Source organism: Lactuca saligna, chromosome 4 (assembly GCF_052625555.1).
Source record: "Lactuca saligna cultivar CGN05327 chromosome 4, ASM5262555v1, whole genome shotgun sequence".
NCBI classification, from domain to species: domain Eukaryota; kingdom Viridiplantae; phylum Streptophyta; class Magnoliopsida; order Asterales; family Asteraceae; genus Lactuca; species Lactuca saligna.
In genome coordinates, this window is record NC_136420.1 from 213,751,651 (window position 1) to 213,775,500 (window position 23,850).

Here is a 23,850-nt window from a genome sequence, read left to right on the forward strand (position 1 = left end):
CTAACCACACCTCCCCACCTTACCTAGGTCACTTCAATGTCCCTTGCACTCATTTTCCACCCATTCCCACGTTTTTAGAGCTGGAACAAACATCCTCTCTCCTCATTTTCTCTCATTTGCCTCATTTCACTAAGTATCAAACACCACTTTTCTCTCAAACTCTTTCTCCACCAAACTCGAGATTCAAGGCTGATTATCAAGTGTTCTTCCACATTTGGTAAGAATAATCCATTCTCCTTGTGATTATCTCACTTATTTCCACACAAATCAAAGATATCTTACACAAACTCCATCATATTTGTGTTAGATCTTCAAATCTTCAAGCAATCTTCCCAAGTGTTCTTGAGTTGAACACCCCTTCTCTCCATCATCCATCCACTGAAATCACTCAAGGTGAGTTCATACCCCTACATTTTAATGTTTTCTCAAGTTTTTAAGGGGGGAATACAAGTTAAAACACCAAGAACATAACTAAATTTTTCTAACAGCCTTCATCAGAAAAGTTCCACTCCATTCATGGACTGTTTTGGACAACTTAAACATTTTATTTTTCAAAACTGTTTTAGGTGCAAGTAGTTCCACTTCTTAGCTTTAAAATGACTACTTGCACATCTCCATACGATTTTTCTACAATTTATGGTGATTTTTACAAAACAGCCTGTCTTTTCAAACACAAAACCGGACCAGTCTGTGAATATGAGCATTTTAAGACAAGTTAAAAGCTTCCAAAAATCATGATAAAAATTGTGAGTAAACTAAACTCATTTTAGGAACTCTCAGAATTTACGGATCTAGTTTTCAACTTCGTATGATTTTTCTATGATTTTTCTAAAACAGTGCTGAAAGACTAAGAATTAATTAACAGCTTCTAACTATCAAAACACTTTGTAACATGTTGAGCAAAGTGTTAAATCTTTGATAACTTCATATATCACATGTATTTCTTGTTATGATATATTTATATAATAGGAAATTACTTGCTGAATTTATAAGAATCTTCCATCATAATCATTAGTACAAAACAAAGCAAGTTAATCATAGTTATATCGTACTATACGTTTGACTTACATAGAGTGGGATTCTTAAACACCACAAAGAAATATACTAAACTATAATAGGTATAGTTAGGGTACATATACATTTCAAACATTTTAATAAACTATAATAGGTATAGTTTATGATCATTTACATAACATACTCGTACAAAAGGGGGGTACAAATACAAAGTATCGGGTTTTTATACAAAAGGGGGTACAAATACAAAGTGCCGGGTTTATATACAAAAAGGGGTACAAATACAAAGTGCCGGTTTTTATACAAAAGGGGTACAAATACAAAGTGTCGGGTTTATATACAAAAAGGGGTACAAATACAAAGTGCCGGTTTTTATATAAAAAGGGGTACAAATACAAAGTGCCGGGTCCTTATACAAAAAGGGGGTACCGATACAAAGTACCAGGTTCACTTAAGATAGTTATTATGATATTAAAACTATATTGCATCTAGAATTGTTAGACTTCAACTATAATCGCTGAGCGTACATGTTTGAGTCTTATAAGAATTTTGTCTCGATTGGCCTAGAATTAGTGGTGCCTGCCTCATCTCCTGTTCCTTGTTTGGTTGTGGACCTAGGGCAGACCCACTATATTCAACGTTTTATCTAATTTAAACCTTATATAACTTATATACGCTGGACGATTATAGAGGAACTCTACGGGTCATTCTAGGGTTCATTAATGCATCATAAAGGAATATTTCTATTCACACTTAACTAAGAAAATATTGGATTTTCTGCAAATCAAACTATATCGATTTTACAAGGAAAACGGTTTCTACTTCAAACAAAACTCTTATGAACTCACCAACTTAATTGTTGATACTTTTCAAAACTACTTGTATTCTCAGGAAATTAGTGAAACAGGAAAACTTCATCGCTTTGAGGATGGGACGTTAAACCGTCAACAATTTATTTTTGTCATCATAATGTAATTGATTTTGAATCATGTAAACATATACTTTGGTATAACTTTTTCAATTATATTTATGTTGGTTGTATTTACTTTAAGCACTATTATATTCGTTGTTGTGATACTGTACATGAAATCCTCCACCCCCGGACGTTTCCGCCATCCTTGGTTTGGGGGTGTGACATTTGTCTGGGCAAATCAACTAAGAAGAGCTTCCTTCATGCATCATCATTTCATTGATGCATGAACGCTCAACTTGAAGGAGTTATGAATGTTGTAAGTAGATCAAAATTCACTACCAAAGAGGTGAAGGAAGCTATACGTTGGTTGATGACTGCGAGAAAATTCTAGAGGATGTAGATCAGGTTTCTCAAACTTAACAGGTGAAGAGATAGTTGTGAGGTCACTTAGGGGGGGGGGGATTATTGAAGCATGAAGTGACCATCGGCAGCTAAGTAAAATTAGTTAAGTCTTTTGAGTAGTTGATATGTGGAGATGTGAAGTCTATTTGAAGAAGTTGATGTGAAGATACCGAGCCCTTTATTGCTTTAATCATCATAGAAGAAAGTACCTTTGCTACTTTATGAGATGAGATCTTTTGGAAGATTGTGTCAGCCAAGGTGTGGGAGGCATCTTCATCTATATGTTATGCGTAGGCATGGTTTGGTCCTTAGAATGTACTTTTTTCTATAAATAGATGGTTTTGGTGTTAGTTCATGTGTGTGCCTAGTGTTTGCATCTATTTTGTAATCACAATCTTATCTGAATACAAGTCTCTTTTATCCATTTCATCTTCAACTTCACATTCATATGTTCCGAATCAACCCACTACCAATAATTGCATTTTTTTAGATTCTTCAGTATCAAAAACAACACTTTATAGGTTAACAAGAGCCAGGATTTTAATACTGAAAATCAAAAAAAAGAATTCAAACTGAATTTAGACATACTCTAAACTTTCTTCCAGTGTTATCTTTTGTCCTAGGTGCATATGGGAGTTGCAATGTGGCAATCGCGATGAATTACACCGCCTAGTGGAGATGCTAGAAGTAGTTGGCATCCTTATTCTTAGAGAGCTTCAACATATAGCAAACTTTGTATACATCCAACGTCGTGTAAGGGTAATGGTTTTAGTGTTAAATATGCCACATATAATGCCAACACAGACAACAACCAGTCAAAAAGATGTACTATGAAGAGTCCAAATGTGCTTGTGATGCCAGTTTCTACGGTTGTTTTGGACTCCTCTTTTGGCACCATAGGTCGTGTTCAAGATTCATTTCATACTTTGGGGTTGTTTGATAGTTGTTGAGTGAGTTAGATCTGAATGAGTAAGAGCCTAATTAGGTTTGAAGCTCTGATTGAATTTGCTTAATATATTTTGGGTTGAATAAAATGTTTCGATGTTTCAATTTGTAAAATATCCTAATAAAGTTGTTATATATATATATATATATATATATATATATATATATATATATATATATATATATATATATATATATATATATATATATATATATATATATATATATATATATATATATATATACACACACACACAAAATGACATACAAAATCCAAATTAAGCATAAATAAATTCCTCATCAAATTTAAAATATATAAATAATAAAATAATTGATAAAATCGTATTTGGAGAGCAAATACAGCCTCAATATGTCATCAACATTTGGAGAGCAAGAATGTGTAACAAGCTACAACAAAGAGTTCGAGAAGATAAATAAAGAGACCAAGTTAAAAATATATTAGCTATCGGAAATCAACCTTAATTAATAAACATAAAGTTGCATGATTAAAATCGATAATGACTTAAAATGGTAATATATTTTTTGATTTGTATACATTTGGTCACTGAGTTTATTTTTTGTTCACATTTATCCCTTCAACTTGTTAAACTGTACACATCCAGTCCTTATGACCGGTTATTTCAGGTTAACCGGTAAAAATGTCTTAATAGGGTAATATATTTCTCATTTTGTACACATTTAGTCCTTAATATTTTTGTACACATTTAGTCCTTAATTATTTTTTTTTGTTGCAAAATAATTTTTTTTGTTTGTGTAGTCATTCAATACTTATAAATGTTTTCTTTAAGTTTTTCTTACAACATCTTACATGGAACAATCATTAACGAGGTGTTTTAAACTTTTGATGCTTATGTTCATCGCGATCTCGACTACTTGGTTGCTTAGGTCGTGTGTTTTGAACGTCATAACTTTTTCATACTATCTCGGATTTTAACGATCTTTATATCTATATGTTTGTATTTTAGTCTACTACAACTTTTGTTTAGATTACTTCCGTTAAAAAGTAATATATTTTTTAATTACGACCTTTATATCCATACGTTTTTTATGAATGTGTATGGATTTTTTTTAATAAAATCGTAAGTAAAACAACATATTATATTTTAACGGGAGTAATCTTAACGAAAGTTATAGCAAACTTAAAAAACGAACACGTAGATATAAAGATTGATAATATCATATATTGAATGAAGAAGTTACGACGTTCGGAATACAAAACCTAAGCCAAACCACAAGACCTATGCAATCAAACAGTCGAGACCGCGATGGACATAAGCATCAACAACCTCAAACACTTCATCAATTAGGGATAGACGCAGGATTTGGTAGTAGGTGTTTCCGGTCCGTAGTAGGTGTTGTCGGTAATTAGAAAAAAGAAAAAATATCGAAAATTTTACACAACATACAGAAAAAGCAGGGATTGTCGGTGCCACTGCAAGCACCCAAAGAGAACCGTCCCTGTCATCAATGATAGTCTCATGTTAGATGTCGTGAGAAAAACCCCTAAATAAATCATTCATAAGTATTGAGTTGGTACAAAAACAAAAAATGACTTATTTTGAAACAAAAAAAAATATATTAATGACTAAATGTGTACAAAAATATTAAGGACTAAATGTGTACAAAATGAGAAATATATTACCCTAGTAAGTCATTTTTTCCGGTTAACCTGGAGTAATCGGTCATAAGAACTGAATATGTACACTTTAACAAGTTGAAGGGGTAAATATGAAAAAAAAAAAAAAAAAAAAAAAAAAAAAAAAAAAAACTCAGTGACCAAATATATATACAAATCGAAAAATATATTACCCTTTTAAGTCATTATCCCTGATTAAAACCCTTATATGAATAAACTCCTTTTCCAACAATAAAAAGATTACCATGGAGTTTACAATCTCAACAAGTCTATCCAATCTCAATACAGAAGAATTTATAATACTTTGTAGGTCACATAAACCATTAAAAGGGCATGCTTATGATTATGGATCGGTTAATATAATATATGTAATTCTAATCTTCAAGGAACAAAACATACATTTGAGGAACAATTTTTTTAAGAATTCACAAAAGTATTTCCAACGAGAAGACTTGGCATGCTTGAGCATTCAATAAAAGGTGTGGTATTAAAAGGAACGAAACCTCGAACACCTGGTAGGCATTCATAAACTTGAATGAAAACGAAATTTTGTAAGAACTCACAAGAACCAAAACAACCCGATGCTAAAGAATATGGATCCCAACTTAAAAGAAATGCAGAATCAGAACTCAATATTACTGGTGGTAGTCACTCTGATAACATAAAACGTTTAGAAAAGAAGGAATTTGAGAAACTATGTATTACAACTAGGGGTGACAATTTATGACACGACACGACATAAATACACGACACGAAACGAAATTGGCACGAAACTAAAATTTGAATTCGTGTATGTGTCGTGTCGTGTTCGTGTTAGCTATGAAAAACACGATGTCGTGTCGTGTCATGTTTATGCTCAAAATTCGGCACGAAATTGACACGATTTAGTAGTTTTTTATCGTGTTTTTTGTGTTTGTCGTGTTTATCGTGTTATATGTGATAAAATATATAATAAATAAAGTAGTTTTTAGTATATTTTATATTTGTCGTGTCGTGTCGTGTTTGTCGTTTTTTAATGCGTTCGTTTTCGTGTTAGCTAAAAAAACACATCGTGTCGTGTCATGTCAGACAGAAACATGAAACGATAGCACGATTTACCACCCCTAATTACAACGAAACTATGAAGAATGCAGAATTAGAAGTAGAAATCAAACAAACCCCTGGAAAACAAGATTTGGTTAACATTTTGATAACGCCTTCTTATTCTAGTAATTAATTTTATAAGTTTATCATGTATAATATTGTTTGTCATATGAATTATAATAATTATTATAAATGCATTACTATTTCAAAGTGCATGCATCAAGGATTCAGTATGGTTGCAACCAACAATCGAAGTCGATGAATCTTTCATTACTATTGTAGATTGTGAACTTTCTATGATGTTTGTTTAAACTCTATAGGTATGACTATATCAAGCATTAAACCTTATTTTGGAAATTAGTCATGAAGTGTGATGATGATTTTGAAAAACAGTCAACTTCTTTTTTGGTTTAGGTTTAGGTTTAGATTTGTATTTCGGTTTTTAATTAATCAATCATGTTGATAAAATTAAAAAGACACAAATAACCTAATTACAAAGAGAGACTAAACAAACAATAATGTAAAACAGCACACTTGTTGAAATATAACATTTTATCCAGACATCCATTATCCATTCAGCACTTACTTTATCAATACTTATACAATACAGAGGAAAAGCAAAAGGAAAAGGAAAAAGCTAGTAGTTTAGTTTAGGAAGTCCTTCATCGGATCGTCATGGAGGACCTTCTTCATTCTGTAGGCCTCCATATCTTCAGCCGTCACCTGAAACCCAAATTATAAATATAATTAAATAAACACAGAAAATGAAAATAATAAAAGATGAAAGTTCAGTTTACGCTTTACACACCTCATCGTTCCACTTAACATTATATTTTCGCTTTCTTTCATCCTTCTCTTCTCTCCGCCTCTTGTCCTCCTACATTATAAATATATATATATATATATATATATATGTATGAAATTGGGGTAAAGTTTGCAAAAAGTAGAAGCATAAGGGTTGAAAAGGAAAAATGTTTTACCTTTTTAAGTGCTTCTGTGAGTTTGGCTTGGTCCAAAACCAAGTCATCGGGTATGTCGGTTCCCCAAGTGGCAAGCTGCTTCTCCTCAGTTGGGGCAACAACTTCTGATCAAACAGACAAAAACACACATACATTGTTAGCAAGTAAAGTAATCGATTAAATTAAAAAAATAATAATAATAATAATAATAACCTTGAGTGGCCTCTTTGCGTGCGATGTTGGCCTTCATGAGATCGGATGCGGCTTCAGCAGCTTCAATGCCAGCAGCACCTGTGCAGTAACTGTTTCTAATAAACTGCTTACAGCACTTGTAACCCCATTGATGGCCTTTCCACCAAGACCCCCAAACACAAGTGTGGTTATTGATGTAAACATCCTCTTCGTATTTGCTCTTAGGAAGAGCCATTTCCTGCAACAAACCAAAAACAAAGCCTTAAGGATCTCTTCGTATTGGCTTGGATGAATGAGATGGAATGGGTCATTAGTCATTACACAAATCATGTTTTGTTATTTTTATATATATTATACTTAAATACAAACTATACTTTTCATTCTATTGTATAAATTATTTTCTATTTTAGTTTTTAAAGTTGAACATAATATCATTAAAACCCAACTAAGTTATAATGAATAATACTTTATAGTTTTATTTTCATAGAATAAAATTGGAATTTAATTGAAGAAATATAAAATTTGAAGAGTAAGTTGCATTTCTGGTCCCTGAGTATAGCTGATGACTGCAATTTTGGTCCTCATTTGAGATTCTACTAACTCTTTTGGTCCTTGTTCCATGGAAAATTACTATTTTTGGTAGCTCACTTTTGCAACTTTGGACCCAAAAATATAACTAGTTTCTTTTAAAAATGGACCAAAAGCATTACAAAAACCACAAATAAGGACCAAATTTGAAGAAAAAAAAAACAGCTATATTCAAGGACCAAAAATGCAATTTAATTAAAAAGATTCAGTTGGTTACAAATTACTAAAATTAAAATGGGTCAGTTATATTACAAATTTTTTGATTATTTCCAGATAAGTTATAGTAAAAGTAACGGTTAATCTCATAAAAGACTTTATATTTAGTGTTTTTTCCGGATTAAACCTCAAACTTTATTTTCTGTCTGAAAAAGACCTTGTATTTTTTCATTTTTTTCTGAAAAAACCCTCAACTTTGTCTTTTTTTCCAAAGAAAAACCCTCAACCTTCTAACTGCATCCAAATAAACCCTCAACTTATTTAGTTTTTCTCCAGAAAGCCCTCACATTTTACAATTTTTTTTGGAAAAAAATGACTAAAAGGGCCAGATCGGAAAAAATGAAAAAATACAAGAGGTCTTTTTCAGGCAAATAATAAATTTGAGGTTTAATCCGGAAAAACACAAAATATCAGGACTCTTATGAGATTAACCCTAGAAATAACATTTCATTGAGCATAGTATTAAAAGCTCATTAAAACCCAAATAACTTTACAATAAAAACAACAGTTTGTTAGTTTATTCATATCAAAATTTGTAAGTTAATTAAAAAAAAATACCTGGCCTTTGATGATTCTTCCAGCACGATCATATTCAACTTCTCTTTCACTTTGACCCAATAAAAGTTCTCTTGGAAGCGCCTCGTCAGCAGCTGCATTCCCATATTTCTCAACAATTGTCTCCTTCACTTGAGATTTGAGCTTCTCTTTATTCACTTTATAATTCTTATACAACAACTCAGCTTGTGAAGGAGCAGCTTGCATATGGACATCATTGCCCTTCTCAAATGCTTCCCATGCATGTATGTTCAGTTGCTTGAACTCCAATGCTTGTCCACTTACTCTATTCTGATTATCCCCCTGCATTTCAATTCCACAACAAAAATAATATTAATAAACCATTTTCTTTTTTCTTTTTTCTTTTTTTTTAAAATACCATATTTACTCACAGCATAGAACTTCTCGTTTGGATCCATATCTGGAAGCGGATCCTCACGCATGGATCGAGTTTTCGGATCATAATGTGCAGAGTTTACATCAAGATTCAGAAGGTATTTTGCTGTATCTTCTCGAATTCGCAGATTCCTATATAAAAATAAAAATAAAAAATTATTAATGTGAAATCTTTGATGTCATTATAATCTTATCTGGATTTTTACCGAGCGTTTATTACATTTAAGCTATGTTTGGGAGCTTTTTTTTTAAGTTGTCATGTTTGGCAAGCCAAAAAGTAGCTTATAAGTTAGCTTTTTAAGAACCTACTTAGACTATCTTTTTAGGAGCTTTTTAAAATTTTCCAAATATACCCCATAATTAATTATAGAAAACATATTCTTTTAAATGTCTTTTTATGTCATTTTATATCTTTCAGCTAACTTATCAGCTAGTTTTACGAAGGCCATGTTTGGCATACTATCTGATAGCTGAAAAGTTAGCTGGTAAAAAATGACTTTTGGTAAAAGTAACTGATAAGTTAGCTAAAAGATATAAAATGACATAAAAGGGCATTTAAAAGAATGTGTTTCTATAATTAATTAAAGGGTATATATGGAAAATTTTAAAAAAGCTCCTAAAAAGCTACTCTAAGTAGCTTTTTAAAAAGCTAGCTTATAAGCTACTTTTCGGATTGCCAAACATGACAACCTAAAAAAGCTGGAAAAATAAGTTAGCTTATTTGACTGTGGCCCGCCAAACACAACCCAAACATCAGCTAACTTTTCAGCTATCAGCTAGTTTTCAGCTAACAGCTAACTTTTCAGCTAGTACGCCAAACATAGCCTTAATTTACACAAAATTCACAAAAATTAGACAATCCAAAAAGAAAAAAGGACTCACCTAACAGTACCCGTGCTACCACCACCTGTAGTCCTGACACGTTTTTCCACCTTTGCAAAATCCATCTGCTTACTCTCATCAACTTTGGCTTCATCAACTTTCAATGCATCTTCATTATCTTCATCATCACTAACACCTTCTTCCACATTTTCAGTGTTACCCTTTTCCTCTAGCTTCTTAAGTTGTTGATCTTTCAAGAATTTCTTTCTAGCTTCATCACGAGCTTCATATCTTTCAATCACATGAGCATATGATGCTGCATCATACCCATTCCACCTGTCCCTTTTCCCATCATAATCAAGCTCAAATGTCTCTATTTTCTCATCAGGTGCTATGTTTTTACTTGTCCATTTTGCCCCTAGCTTACGTGGCCTCTCCATGCATGTCTTGGTTGTGTGTGTCATTGCTCCACAGCTTAAAACAAACAATTAACAAATTCAGCAAACTTGTCTAAAAAACAAGTTATAAAAAACTAAAATAAAGTTTGCTTACTTTTCACATGCACCCTTTCTGTATTTATCAGCTTGGTATATTTTTGCTCCTCTGTCATACCATGACTTTGTGTAATTGGGATCTGACTTCCATTTCCTTTGATGTTTTAAACTCTGGGAACACAAAAAAAGATAGTTTTACTTCTAGTTATATATATATGGTGACATGATTAATGAGAATGTAAGTAAGAAAAAAGGAAAATGATAAAAAGAAGGCATACAGGTCTCTCTGCATTGAGATACCAAGGAGCAGATGACATATACTGAGGGATATGTGGATTAATTTCTTTTCCATCTTCATCAACTTCTGCAGGAGCAAGCCCAGCTTTTCGGGCTTCTTCAAGTTCCATCTGTTTCCTGTGATCCTCCCTGGATTTGAAAGCCACTGCAATAAAAATGAAGATGGTGATTGATTGGTGAGAAACTCATAATATTCCTTTTCTATATTTAACCTTCAATAATGACATCAATCTCTCTCTATTAGATTTCAAGACTTCGACTAAATGTTATATTGCAATATCTCAAAGTTACCTAGAAAATGTTTCTACTATCATTGGAAAGCTCATTTCTCAAGTTCTGATACTTATGATTATCTGTATTTCTAAGTTTCTAATTTTTTTTCCGATCATAATCAATCGATTTTGTGCCATTTAGGTGTAATCCAGTCAATTTGTTAAGCTCAAGTTAGATTTCACAGTCAATGTATACTACTCTCCAGTTTTTGTTCCAAAATATGTATATTTAATATGAGTTCTAAATCTACCTTCCTCTCATAATTGAACGACAAGTATCACTCCTCATCCTCTTTAACCCATGACAAGAGACTCGGCAACAATCACAGGAGTCCCTTATGTAATCATTCGGACATGTAAACTACAACCTTTTGAGTAGCACTAGGTTTAAGAAAATCGTTCTGACTACCCTTGAAATATGTAAATGCCATCAAGAACATATAAAGAAATCTTGCAGAGTTAAAACAAGAGAATAATAGGCAACAACTGAAGGGAGTAAGACTGAACTACAGATGAACGGAATCTCCTCCTCAATATGAGATCCGATATCAAGCATGGACAATTAGGGCAAACTATTTCTATAACATGGGAAACCCAACACAGCACACGATATTAACCCTAACCGTAGCACATCGAATAAGAAACGATCTCGGATAAATCGATTAGCGTAAGATACACGGAAGAGTAAAGTAATTTGAGAAGGGGGAACGAAATCTGCACCTGATGCCGTCGCCATGTTGAAATTTGTTCAGGAGCAAAACCTAGAAATTGGAAGCTCGATTCTGATAATAATACGACTCTGATTTGATTTCAGAGGACGATGACGGTGATCGCAGCTTGGGGTTATTTTGTGTGTCGCAGGATGAGAAGTTATCTCGACCTTTAAATATATTTACAAAAAGACTTTTATCCTTAAAGTTAATCCCAAACACCCCTTAACCGACTCATATTAACCTTTAAATATATTTAACCGACTCATATTAAAGTGGTTTTTAAGTGAAAAAAATAACAAAGTTTCTATTAAATGTTATTTTTCTTTTTAAAGTCAAGGGTTCGAATCTCGCAGAAAAAAATATTATGCTATAAATTCAGTAATTAATAGAATTTGTTCTTAATATATATGGAAAAATAACATTATTGCCCTACGATGTTTTGATTTTTGGTCGAATTTGTCCCTTAATTTCATTTCATGTTTTTTTAAGGGAATAAAGTACATTTTATCGGGTCTATTTAAACATTTTGTAAGATATGAAGGGGTAACATGGTTACTCATTGTCATGTTATTTAATAATTGGTTCTTAATATATGGGAAAATGACATTGTAACCCGATAATGTTTTGTTTTTTGGTCGAATTGGTCCCTTAATTTAGTTTCATGTTTTTTAAGGGAATAAAGTACATTATGTCGGGTCTATTTGGTCATTTTGTAATATATGAAGGGGTAACTTGGTTACTCATTATCATGTGATTTAATAAAAAAAACAAAAAGTCTTAAGAAAGTTATTAACCCCCCCCCCCCCCCCCCACCCCATAAAGTTGTTGCACAACCACAATACTTCTATTCAGTTACAATGGACAATGCATAAATTGAAGGTCCATTGCGACTACATGTTATTTGTCTGAAAGATCGATCAGCAGTTTTAAAGCCTCGCTCGATAATCCTCGGGCCCCGCCCAAGATTCTTCTTGGGCCCACCCAAGGTACAATGTGGGCCCCCGCCCACTTAAACAAAAAAAACATGCAAATCTCACACAGATGTTGTGATATGTGCTCCGACTTAACCCCGTCTCCTTGAGGACGAAAAAGGGTAAGCCTGAGTATCACAGCAAAACAAACAAGATCGTCAGTCGACATCAAGGAGGAGTTCCCGAAACAAAGCCCCGACAATCAAGTTAGTTAGATTCTTAAAGAGGAAGATTATGTGTGTGGGAGTAGGGATGAGATTTAGAACCGGAAAACCAGATCGGAACCGAAATCGGACCGGAACCGTAACCGTTTCTATATATTCCGGTTTAGAACCGGAATATATAGAAACGGTAAACCGGAATATATAGAAACGGTTACGGTTCCGGGTTTAAAAATTGGCTTGTTCCGGGTAATCCGGGTTTGGGTCCATCGGGTCCGGGTAAACCGGATCTAAAAACCGGAACTGATGTTTGGAACCGGAACCACTTTTAGGAACTGATGCATATCTCATCCGTTTCAACTCCGATTGATATGCGGTTTTTTCCAACATGTAGTTTAGAGTTTGTACATGATTTTATACTATAAATTTGTCATTTTTAGTATTATATCATTTACTTACAGTCCTCCAAAGTCGAGATATCAAAGCTAGAAGTTTTTAGTTTTTCAGTTTTTTGGATTCGGTGAAAGTTTTAAAACATGCATATCTAATTCGTTTGAAGTCGGATTGACGTGTGGTTTTTTCCAACTTGTAGTTTAAAGTTTGTACATGTGTTTATACTATAATTCTGTAATTTTTGGTTTCACATTCATGATTTACAGACCTCCGAAATCGGGATATCAAAACTGAAAATTTTCAACTTTTCAGCTATTTGTTTTTGTACTTTGTATTATGTGAAAATGTTAACACATGAAAATCTCATTCGTTTAAAGTCGGATTGACATGCGGTTATTTCCAGAGTGTATTTTAGAGTTTGTACATGATTTTAGATTATAATTTTGTTAATTTTGGTTTCATATTCAATGAGTTACAGTCACCCAAAGTCGGGATATAAATATGAAAATTTTCAAAGTTCAACCCACTAAGTAGTAAATAATTACCAAAAAATTCCGGTTTTCCCGGGTTTCCCGGTTCTAAACCCACTTTACCCGGTTCCAACCTACCCACTTTGATGTTTCCATTTTTCCAGTTCTATACCCACTTTACCCGGAACCGAACCATAATTGGTTCCTATATACCGGTCTGGTTTTCGGTTCTACAAAATCCTGTTAATCGGTTCCGGGTTTTTCGGGTCCAGGTCCATCCGGTTCGGGTTTGGACCCACTTTCTTCCCTATGTGAGAGTATCAGAGAGAATGAGATTAATCGTTGGTCCCTTCTCTTGGAGGGGAAGGGGCCTATTTATACATGTGGTTCGGGGAATAGATCCCCGACAATATCTTTTACCTTTTTAGACTTGACAAAGTGAGGGGGCTTCTAATTGTTGGATCGTGCTCCGTGGGTGGTTGATTACTATTGGTGCAGAATTGCCATGATGTAGGATTTCGATCATTGCACTTGTCGCTATGGGGAAACCGGTACTTCTTTTTCTCATATAGTGTCACACCCAAAAACCAGAACGACGGAAACGTTCGGGGGTAGAGGACGTCATGTTAAGTATCACGAGATATGTATATGGTAAGCAAGTAATAAACAACCATTTCATTTCAAAAGAAAGTGTTTACAATGTGTGTGTTCACAAAACATAGAATTCATACATAAATAACAAAACAAGACTTGAAGTTGTAATACTTCATCTTCTAAATCCCCAGCACGGGCACTTGTCTAATAGCCTCTTGAGAATACAAGTTATTTGAAAGAATTGATCAGCAATTAAGCTGGTAAGTTCATAAGATTTTAGTGATGTGAGTAAGCTGTAAAATGTTGTTGAAAATGTATATGTAAAAGGTGATGTAAACTGTAAGTTCTATTTTGAAAAGTTCGCCTATTCCTCCTAGAAAATCATATATTTCCTACTTTAATGAAAGTTAAGTAAAATGACACTACAAGCCTTTCTATGGGTACTAAGTGGGTACAAGTTATATAAAACTCAGAGTAAACAAACAATCGATTGTGCGCATCTGCCCTAAGCTCACAACCCAACGGGGAACAGAAAGTAAGGCAGATAGCACACATCCCATTGGTTGTTAGATTGTTGTCATATATTACCCAGGTGTATTCACTTGTTACTCATGGAGTTAATTGTAATGGCTCCTTTATATCTAATGAAAAGTTCTTTAAGAAAACCTATATTTCTTATAGTAAGATAGTGACCACATTGACTATTTTTATAATAGCTTAGTTTATACTGCTATATATAATCTGATACCGGATAGAGAGTTAATTGGGTGAATCTGCCCTAAGTCCACAACCCAATGAGGAACAGGAAGTAAAGCGGAAAACACACATTTAACTTCCTATTGGGTATTAGTTTTATATATAAACATGGTGTATAAACTAAGGTATTATAGAGTTACTCACCTAAAGTCTTTAAAACTATACTGGCTTAATAAAATGGATTAAACCCTTATATGGGAAATTTCTAGTTTTTGTATACCAAAAGTATTGACTTTGAAAAGTATGTTTTGTACTAGAAAAATTGTGCTTCAACTATGTGTTCTATAACCTGACCCATATCTGGTACCCTTATGATGACTTAATGTATACTAAGCATACATGTATATAGAATCGGGTAGATAATAGATTGGGTGCATCCGTTCCAAGCCCACAACCCAACGAGGAACAGGAATGAAGCGGAGAGCACACATCCTATTAGCTGTCGGAACCTATTGGTATATATATATATATATATATATATATATATATATATATATCCTGTGTTGTATACATTAAGGAATCATAAGACTAGCATTATGGTCCTAACTTTTAAAAGTAGCCTTCTACCAAGACCCAATTGTTTTGAAAGTAGCCTTCTACCAAGACCCGACTGTTTTGAAAGTAGCCTTCTACCAAGACGTGATTGTACGACTATTATTAATTAAATCTAATCTACCTCATCGATTATGTGAATATGACACATAGTAAAGGTATTAATAATATTTTAACTGGAATTTTATATCCTTTTGTAATTGTCCTATGTACAATGTAAGTACTGTAGCATTTGTAATAAGTGACTACTTTTAGTACTTTAAGGCATAATGTGATGGCTAGATCCCATGCTAAACGCTCCCTTGTCAAGAGATTTTAGGAACTACACACGACCCCTGCTATGATTGCAAGTCGCGAACATCCACATTACTATGATCATGTATACCCAATATAACTATCACAATGCGTTAGTGATTCATTGGTACAGTTAGATCCTGAAATTGTTCCATGCTATAGCACCTTATTATGTTATGTTCTGTTATCGTTTATTGTAATCGTATTTCTGTAAACGTATTCATGTAAGCGTATCTATGTAAACATATTCATGTAAGCGTATTGTATTAGTATAGACTCATAAATGAACTGGCTCTTTGTGTGCTTCATTGTACTAGAAGTAATGAATAGCATTCTCCTAAACTAAACCTATTATAGTTTACTAATGTTCTACTTAGACTGTTATTGAAAAGACTTAAAGTAAGTTATGCTTGTACCTTAAAAACAGAGTTTTGTATAACTATAAAGTAACATAACCTTTAAAAGAGTTTGAAATGTTCTGACAACTTAAAAATAACATAAGTAACATTTTGAAAGATGTTTGTAACAAACAATTACACAATTATCATTGTGTTCAACTTGTATTCCCCCCCCCCCCCCTTAAAATAGTTAAAAGATTCATTACGAGGTATGAACTCACCTGATGTGGGTGATTCAAACGGGTACGCGTGTAAGGATGAGAAGATCCACAAATGAAGTCCTGAGACACAACAAGTCCTAAATGATATATAATGACATATATTGGCATGAATATAGTGTTTACAACAACTATATGAAAGGAAACATCTTCCGGGACTAAGAAACACCTTGACCAAGTGTTGGAATCACATGTGATTCAACAAAGGAAGGTAGAATGGCACTCACATGAGTTTACTACCATGGGTTTAGGGCCCAAGGGAGTTTACGGCTGTAAACTCATGGTTATTCATGTATAAGTGCAAGCTTGAAGACTAGGGATGTTTTAGGGACTTTAGCTCTACACTAGGATGAGGAAGACCACTTTCTTTGAAGCCTTTGGTGAGTTTAAGGACCTAATGAGTTTACTGTCGTAAACTCATGATCTTTTGTGTTTATGAGAGTTGTTTAAGGTCCTAATTTCATCCATGACGGGTCCTAGTTCACTAGCTTTGCATCTAGGAGGGTTAATGGTCAAAATGGCAACCTTTAAGGGGTTTACGGCCTTGGGATATGGCCTGGCCATAAACTCCATTTGGCTTTGTGTTATTGATGTTTTTAAGTGTCTAAACATGATTCCTAACTAGATATGAAGTATAGGTAAGAGCACTTACGATCTATAAGCTTGAAATGGTTGATATTGGCCAAGAACACTAGTGTGTTCTTGGTGTTCTTGGTGTAACTTGAATATCTAAATAATCATGATTTCCATAGATGAAATCAATGTAAGAAACTAGTTAATAAGTTGTATCAACTAATCTAGGAAGAATACTTACATCATTTGAAGATCTAGGAAGAGGGTTGGATGATAGTTGAGAGAGAATGAAGAAAAATAGGCCAAGGAATGAGAGAAATGACAAAAAATAACCCATTGACTTATATATGCTCTTGAGTTTACAGCCACATGAGTTTACGGCCGTAAACTCATGGTCATGTGGCCTCCTCCTTAGCCTGAGTCTCTGGCTCTATCTCCTTCTTCCGAGCATTTGCCTGAAGCTCGGCAAATGTCTGGTATGACGAGTTCACTGCGAACTCTCATATATCCCTTCTCAAAATGCTCAGATATCAGCTCATACGCGCCTGCTCGGAAGACACGTGCTCTGGGCAGAACATCGCCCTCTCTTGGAACATCCTGGTAATCACTGTAACATACTCAGTACCCTGTTTGAGGGTCAAAAACTCCTGGTCCAAACGCTCCCTCTCCACCTAGGGAACATACTCCTCTCGGAACATAGCGGTGAACCTCTCCCAAGTCACTGCAGCAAGGCTGTAACATCCCAAAAATACAACCCAAAAATTTTGTTTAAATAGTAATAAAAATCATATACTGTTTGTCATATCATAAAGACCATGTGCCAAATATATCAAATCATAATAAAATGTCGTGAGACAACTGTATCAAATCAAATTACAAACCAACAAACTCCCAGGATAAAGACTGAAGTTGTGGTGTGTGCGATGCCATCATCCCGAGCTCTTCCCCTTACTTGTGGAAGGACCTGAAACCAAAACTAAAACTGTAAGCACGAAGCTTAGTGAGCTCCCCCAAACTACCACATACCATACAATAACATATAAACACGTATTGGGCCTTGCCCACTACATCGGGCCGAAGCCCGGAACCTGCATCGGACCGAAGTCTGGAACTGACTAGGACCTTGTCCCCTGCATCGGACCAAAGTCTGGAACTAACTGCATCGGACCGATGTCCGGAGCTGACTGGGACCTTGTCCCCTACATCGAACCGAAGTCCGGAACTAACTGCATCGGACCGAAGTCCGGAAACTAACTGAGCAAAGCATAGCATAGCATAAACACATATCAACTAGCATAACACACATGATCATAAACTCATATACTGCATACTACATCAGGTCGTAGCCCATAACACCAAACACATAAATCCTGTCTGAGCCACGAAGGCATCAAACACACTAACAACTGCATCGTACCGAAATCCGGAAACTACTACTAACTAAACGGGCCGGTATTGTGGCCTTAGACCCGTTCCTACTGGAAGGAAACTCACCTCGTAGCCTAGCTGCTGAAAGGACTGCTCTGGAATCTGTCTGTTGTGTCTCCGGTTTCACCCCGACTACAATATCCATGAGCACCATCAATCAAACACTGTTAATAATAATACTGAGGGTAAAATGTGTAACAGCCCGGAATTTCAGGTATCTCTTTAAATTATTTTTGGGGCACATTTAGGAGGGGACTCGGCGAGTTGGTGCCTGACTCGCCGAGTAGGACCTCGGTCTTGGTCACAGATACGCGACTGGACTCGACGAGTCCAATAGGGACTCGGCGAGTCGATGCTGTTCAGCTGAAACCCTAGCCGTTTTGATTCTGAATCGTATATAATGTCTTTAGGGCCGTCATGTCTCGTCTTTTGGCCGATTGAAGATATCTTAGGAGTCTGTGGGCATCTGGAGCAAGGGTGAGGGCTAGTGGAAGCTTGAGGAGGTTGTTAGACAAGGAGAGGCAAGGTGGTGATCAAAGGAGGTTCAAGGGGTCGAGTTCTGAAGGTTGGGGACACAGGGAACACGTTTCCAGGTAATCTTCGGATCATAACTGTAGCTTTTACGTTGTATGCGAATTTAGGGTTTAGGAAACCCATTTAAGGAATTGATAGATTATAGTGTTGTTACAAGTGTTTAAACCCCTGTAATAGTATATGTGAAAGTCCAGGAAGCCCCATATCTATATACTACGGAATCATGCGAGATACAGGAGGCAGCGGATTGACTGCATGGCGAGGACTCGCCGAGTCTAATGATCAGACTCGGCGAGTAGCTTGAAGATTCACTAGGACTCGCCGAGTTGTTCTTCAGACTCGGCGAGTAGCTTGAAGATCTACTGGAACTCGTCGAGTCGTTCTTTAGACTCGGCGAGTGGAGTCGGGGTGTCTAGACTCGCCGAGTTGCCTTTGCACTCGACGAGTCCGGTCAAGTTGACCGTTGACCTGTATGTAATTTAGTAGGGTCAGTTGTCTTGTTTGATAAGATCATTAATAAAGGTATGTGGTATTATAGGGAGCCTGCAGATTAGCGGATCGAGTGCGAGTGGCTCGAAGGGTTTATAGCTTGCATACTACGAGGTGAGTCTTCTCACTATACTTCACCCGGAAGGGTTTGACTGCGTGACCGGAAGGTCGTATGTGTTATATTTATGCTATGTCTAGAGAGGTAGATGCTTTATATGTGATGTATGCTTATATGTGATGTATGCTTATACGGGCCAGAAGGCGAGACTTTATGTGATAGAAAGAACGGTATGATGTATGACTTATGTGTTATGTGTGATATGTTACATGTGTTATGTTTTATACTATTATGGGCCGGAAGGCAAAATACTATGGGCCGGAAGGCAATTTAATACGGGCCGGAAGGCGATATGTTATGGGCCGGAAGGCGATTATGTTACGGGCCGGAAGGCAATGTTATGTGGACCGAAAGGTCCGGGCCGGAAGGCGTATGTGGGTAAGTCGTATACTGGGGAACTCACTAAGCATTTATGCTTACTAGTTGTGTTTATGTTTTTCAGGTACTAGTGATGACCGTGGGAAGGTGCCGGCGTGACACGTACACACTGCCATTGTTGAAGATCTTGAGGATTCGTTATTTATATTTTTGCAATAAACTGGGAATAAACTCTTTTGTCGAATAATGATGTTTTATTTTAAATGAAAAATTTGTTTGAAAATTTGAGCTGTTACAATTGGTATCAGAGCCTTGGTTTGAGGGATTCGGGTGTACTTTCGGGTGCAACTGAACTCAGACCGGGGATTTGAGGAAAAACCTTTTTAAATAATAAGGACACAATATTTCATAAATGGTAAGGCGGTAAAACAAGAATGGAGCAGTGTGTACGATCAGCCAGCGCCCGAACGGTAAAGATCCCCAGAATACCTTACAATGTTATATTATGCACTGAATTATGAATTGTTATGCATGCTAGAAGACTAGGTATACATGATAGGACTAGAATGGCCTGTTTTGTGATGCCTTGTCTAGGGAGATTGCTTATATGGGATGTTTGGTAGCATACAAGTAGATAGTGCATACTAGAGGTAGAGTACTCATTATTCGGGATTTGGGGAGGAAGACTTGGGACGAATACTGATACGGTGTGGTCGGTAGTATTGGGCCCGTACTACCGAAGACACCGGACCAGTGGAAGACCCAAGTAAGAATCCCTGGAAATCGGAGATTGGGTAGGGCGCGTATCGAGTACCATTGTACTTGGTGGAGTCTCTGATGATTTTATGTTGTGTTTCAGAGACATCATGGTCATCACACGCAATGGGGCGAGTTCGAGCGGTGCGAGTGACGAGGAGATTCGTCAGATTATTCAGGAAGAGGTAGCTGCGGCGGTTCGGGCTGAGATCCCGGAGATGTTTGGGTCTATTAAGACCACTCTGATGGAGGAGTTTGAGGAGCGGTACGCCGTACTTACTGAAGCTGCAGTTGCTGCCGCTACCGCAGCTGTGGCTGCTGCTAGGCCGCAAGGGGGTGATTCATTACTATTCAGGGAATTCAGCAACACGAAACCCCCTGAATTTGATGGGACGCAGGATCCGATTGCGGCTATGAGGTGGATCGCCGACATCGAGGGGTGCTTCTATACTTGCTCATGCCCGGAGCACTTGAGGGTACGGTTCGCCTTGAACCAGCTCCGTCTGGGAGCGAAGGATTGGTGGAAGTTCGTGACGGCGAACTTCACTCAGGCAGAGATTTCAGCGGTGACATGGGAGAGGTTTACAGAGATGTTCAGGGATGAGTACGTTCCCCCGGTGGAGAGGGAGCGATTGATTCAGGAGTTCTTGACCCTTAAGCAGGGTACTGATTCCGTGGCGGTGATCACACGGAAGTTTCATGAGAGGGCAATGTTCTGTCCTGAGCTGGTATCTACAGAGCAGTCGCGGATGAGCCGGTATTTGGGCGTTTTGAAGAGGGAGATCCGGGAGTTTGTGTCAAACTCCACCTATCGTACTTTCACTGAGCTTCAGGCGAACGCCAGGAAGCGCGAGATCGAGTTGGAGACTCAGGCGAGGGAGGAGGCTGAGTCTCGGCAGGTGGATCGACGGCCGGCTCAGTCTCAGCCGGCAGCCAAGCGGACTAAGTTCGCTGATTCGAGAATGGGAGGTCCGAAGGGTCGCACTTGCGCGAAGTGCGGCAGGAGTCACGAGGGGGTGTGTCGAGCTGGTGGTTGCTACAAGTGTGGCAAGGAGGGACATATTGCCAGGGATTGCCCTAAGGGGTTTATGGTTTGCTTTCACTGCAACCAGACAGGCCATCGGAAAGCTGAGTGTCCGCAACTTCGTCAGGGAGCTACACCTACTACCCGGACTACTGAGACCCGACCGGCGAAGGTCGAGGCCCCGAGGGCTCGCGGGAGAGCCTTTCAGCTGACTGCGGAGGAGGTCCGCGCTGCGCCCGATGTTGTGGCAGGTATGTTATCATTCACGTATTTACTTAAAGGTCGAAATGCTATGCTTATGTTAATGTATGTGTAGGTACTTTCCTTGTGAACTCTATGCCTGCTCTAGTGTTATTTGATTCGGGTGCGAGTAGATCGTTTGTATCGTTAGCTTTTAGTCAGCACATCGGCATTAGTCGTGAGCCGTTAAGTCGGCCTTTGAGCGTTTCTATTGCGGCTGAGAGGGTGATTTGTGCTACGGAGGTTCTTCGGGGATGTGTGCTAGAGATCTTCGGGGTCGCGTTTCCGATTGACCTAATTCCTATTGCGATGGGGGATGTCTGTGTCATCGTAGGCATGGATTGGTTGAGCCGATTCAGCGCTGTTATCGACTGCGAGCGTCAGCTGGTGACTATACGAGACCCTAGTGGGGGAGTTCTTACGGTATACGGCGAGGGTACCCGTTCGGGATCAGCTTTTTGTTCGGCCGCTAGGGCGAGGCAATGCCTACAGCGGGGTTGTAACGGTTTTGTGGCATATGTGATGGATACGTGGGAGATTTCCGAGAGACCGAAGATACTGAAGGAGGTTCCAGTGGTGCGCGAGTTTCCAGATGTTTTTCCCGAGGATTTGCCGGGAGTACCTCCTGCGAGGCAAGTGGAGTTTGGTATCGATCTAGTTCCAGGGGTTGCGCCTATTGCGAAGGTGCCTTATCGTCTTGCACCTCCAGAGATGCAAGAATTATCCTCGCAACTTCAAGAGTTGTTGGGGAAGGGATTTATTCGGCCGAGTAGCTCGCCGTGGGGAGCACCGATTCTGTTCGTCAAGAAGAAGGATGGTTCACACCGGATGTGTATCGATTACCGGGAGCTGAACAAGGTGACGGTCAAGAACCGCTATCCGTTACCGAGGATCGATGATCTATTCGATCAGTTGCAAGGGGCATCTTGGTTTTCCAAGATTGATTTGAGATCAGGGTACCATCAGGTAAGAGTGCGGGATGAGGACGTCCAGAAGACAGCATTTAGGATGCGGTATGGGCATTACGAGTTCGTGGTGATGCCTTTTGGGCTCACCAATGCCCCAGCAGTGTTCATGGATCTCATGAACAGGGTATGCAGGCCGATGCTGGATCGGTCTGTGATTGTATTCATCGACGACATTCTGGTGTATTCGCGGTCTAGGGAGCAGCATGAGGGACATTTGAGGGAGGTCCTTGAGGTACTGAGGTCGGAGAAGCTATATGCAAAATTCTCCAAATGTGACTTCTGGTTACGGGAGGTCCAATTTCTGGGGCACGTTGTAAATCAGGCAGGGATATTGGTCGATCCGGCCAAGGTGGAAGCGGTGATGAGTTGGGAGGCACCGAAGTCACCTTCTGAGATCAGGAGTTTCCTTGGGTTGGCAGGGTACTATCGGAGGTTCATTAGGGACTTCTCCAAGATCGCGGTGCCGCTCACCAGATTGACCCGAAAGGGTGTTACATTTTCATGGGGACCCGAGCAGCAGACTTCCTTCGAGACACTTCGTCAGAGACTGTGCGAAGCCCCAGTATTAGCTCTCCCGGAAGGGATGGAGGACTTTGTCGTATATTGCGACGCATCGATTTCAGGATTGGGTGCAGTGTTGATGCAGAGGGGCCATGTGATAGCCTATGCATCGAGGCAGCTGAAGCCTCACGAAGCGAGATATCCCACGCATGACTTAGAGTTGGGGGCAGTAGTGTTCGCCCTCAAAATTTGGCGTCACTACCTGTACGGGGTTCGTTGTACCATATACACGGACCATAAGAGTTTGAAGTATTTGATGGATCAACCCAACCTAAACATGCGTCAGAGGAGATGGTTAGACGTGGTTAAGGATTATGACTGTGAGATCCTATACCACCCAGGCAAGGCTAATGTGGTAGCCGATGCATTGAGTCGTAAGGCGGAGAGCACTCCATTGCGGGACGTATGTTTAAGATTGACGGTGATGACTCCGGTATTAGATGCTATTCGTGGGGCACAGGCCGAGGTTGTGAAATCTGGGATGCAGAAACAGGAGCGGGTCGTCGGGTTGATTTC

The 23,850-nt window shown here is 37.8% G+C and overlaps 1 protein-coding gene across 1 annotated transcript; it reads right to left on the reverse strand.

Annotated features, from left to right (window-relative positions):
- Positions 1-6,533: 6,533 nt before the first annotated feature.
- On the reverse strand, positions 6,534-11,682 carry LOC145043316 (pre-mRNA-splicing factor SLU7-like). The gene is made up of 10 exons (XM_078991933.1): positions 11,526-11,682; positions 10,515-10,678; positions 10,295-10,407; positions 9,803-10,216; positions 8,917-9,052; positions 8,528-8,827; positions 7,187-7,403; positions 6,995-7,098; positions 6,823-6,891; positions 6,534-6,737 (listed from the first exon to the last, which is right to left on the reverse strand). The coding sequence occupies exons 1-10, from the start codon at positions 11,539-11,541 to the stop codon at positions 6,660-6,662; spliced, it is 1,611 nt and encodes a 536-aa protein (XP_078848059.1). The 5' UTR covers positions 11,542-11,682; the 3' UTR covers positions 6,534-6,659.
- Between the last annotated feature and the right edge of the window lie 12,168 nt (positions 11,683-23,850).

Excerpts from the sequence above, each read along its gene's own strand:
- LOC145043316 (XM_078991933.1), bottom strand. Across the intron at positions 7,404-8,527 it reads GAAGAATCATCAAAGGCCAG|GAAATGGCTCTTCCTAAGAG; the intron begins GTATTTTTTTTT and ends GGTTTGTTGCAG. Across the intron at positions 6,738-6,822 it reads ATGTTAAGTGGAACGATGAG|GTGACGGCTGAAGATATGGA; the intron begins GTGTGTAAAGCG and ends TTTGGGTTTCAG.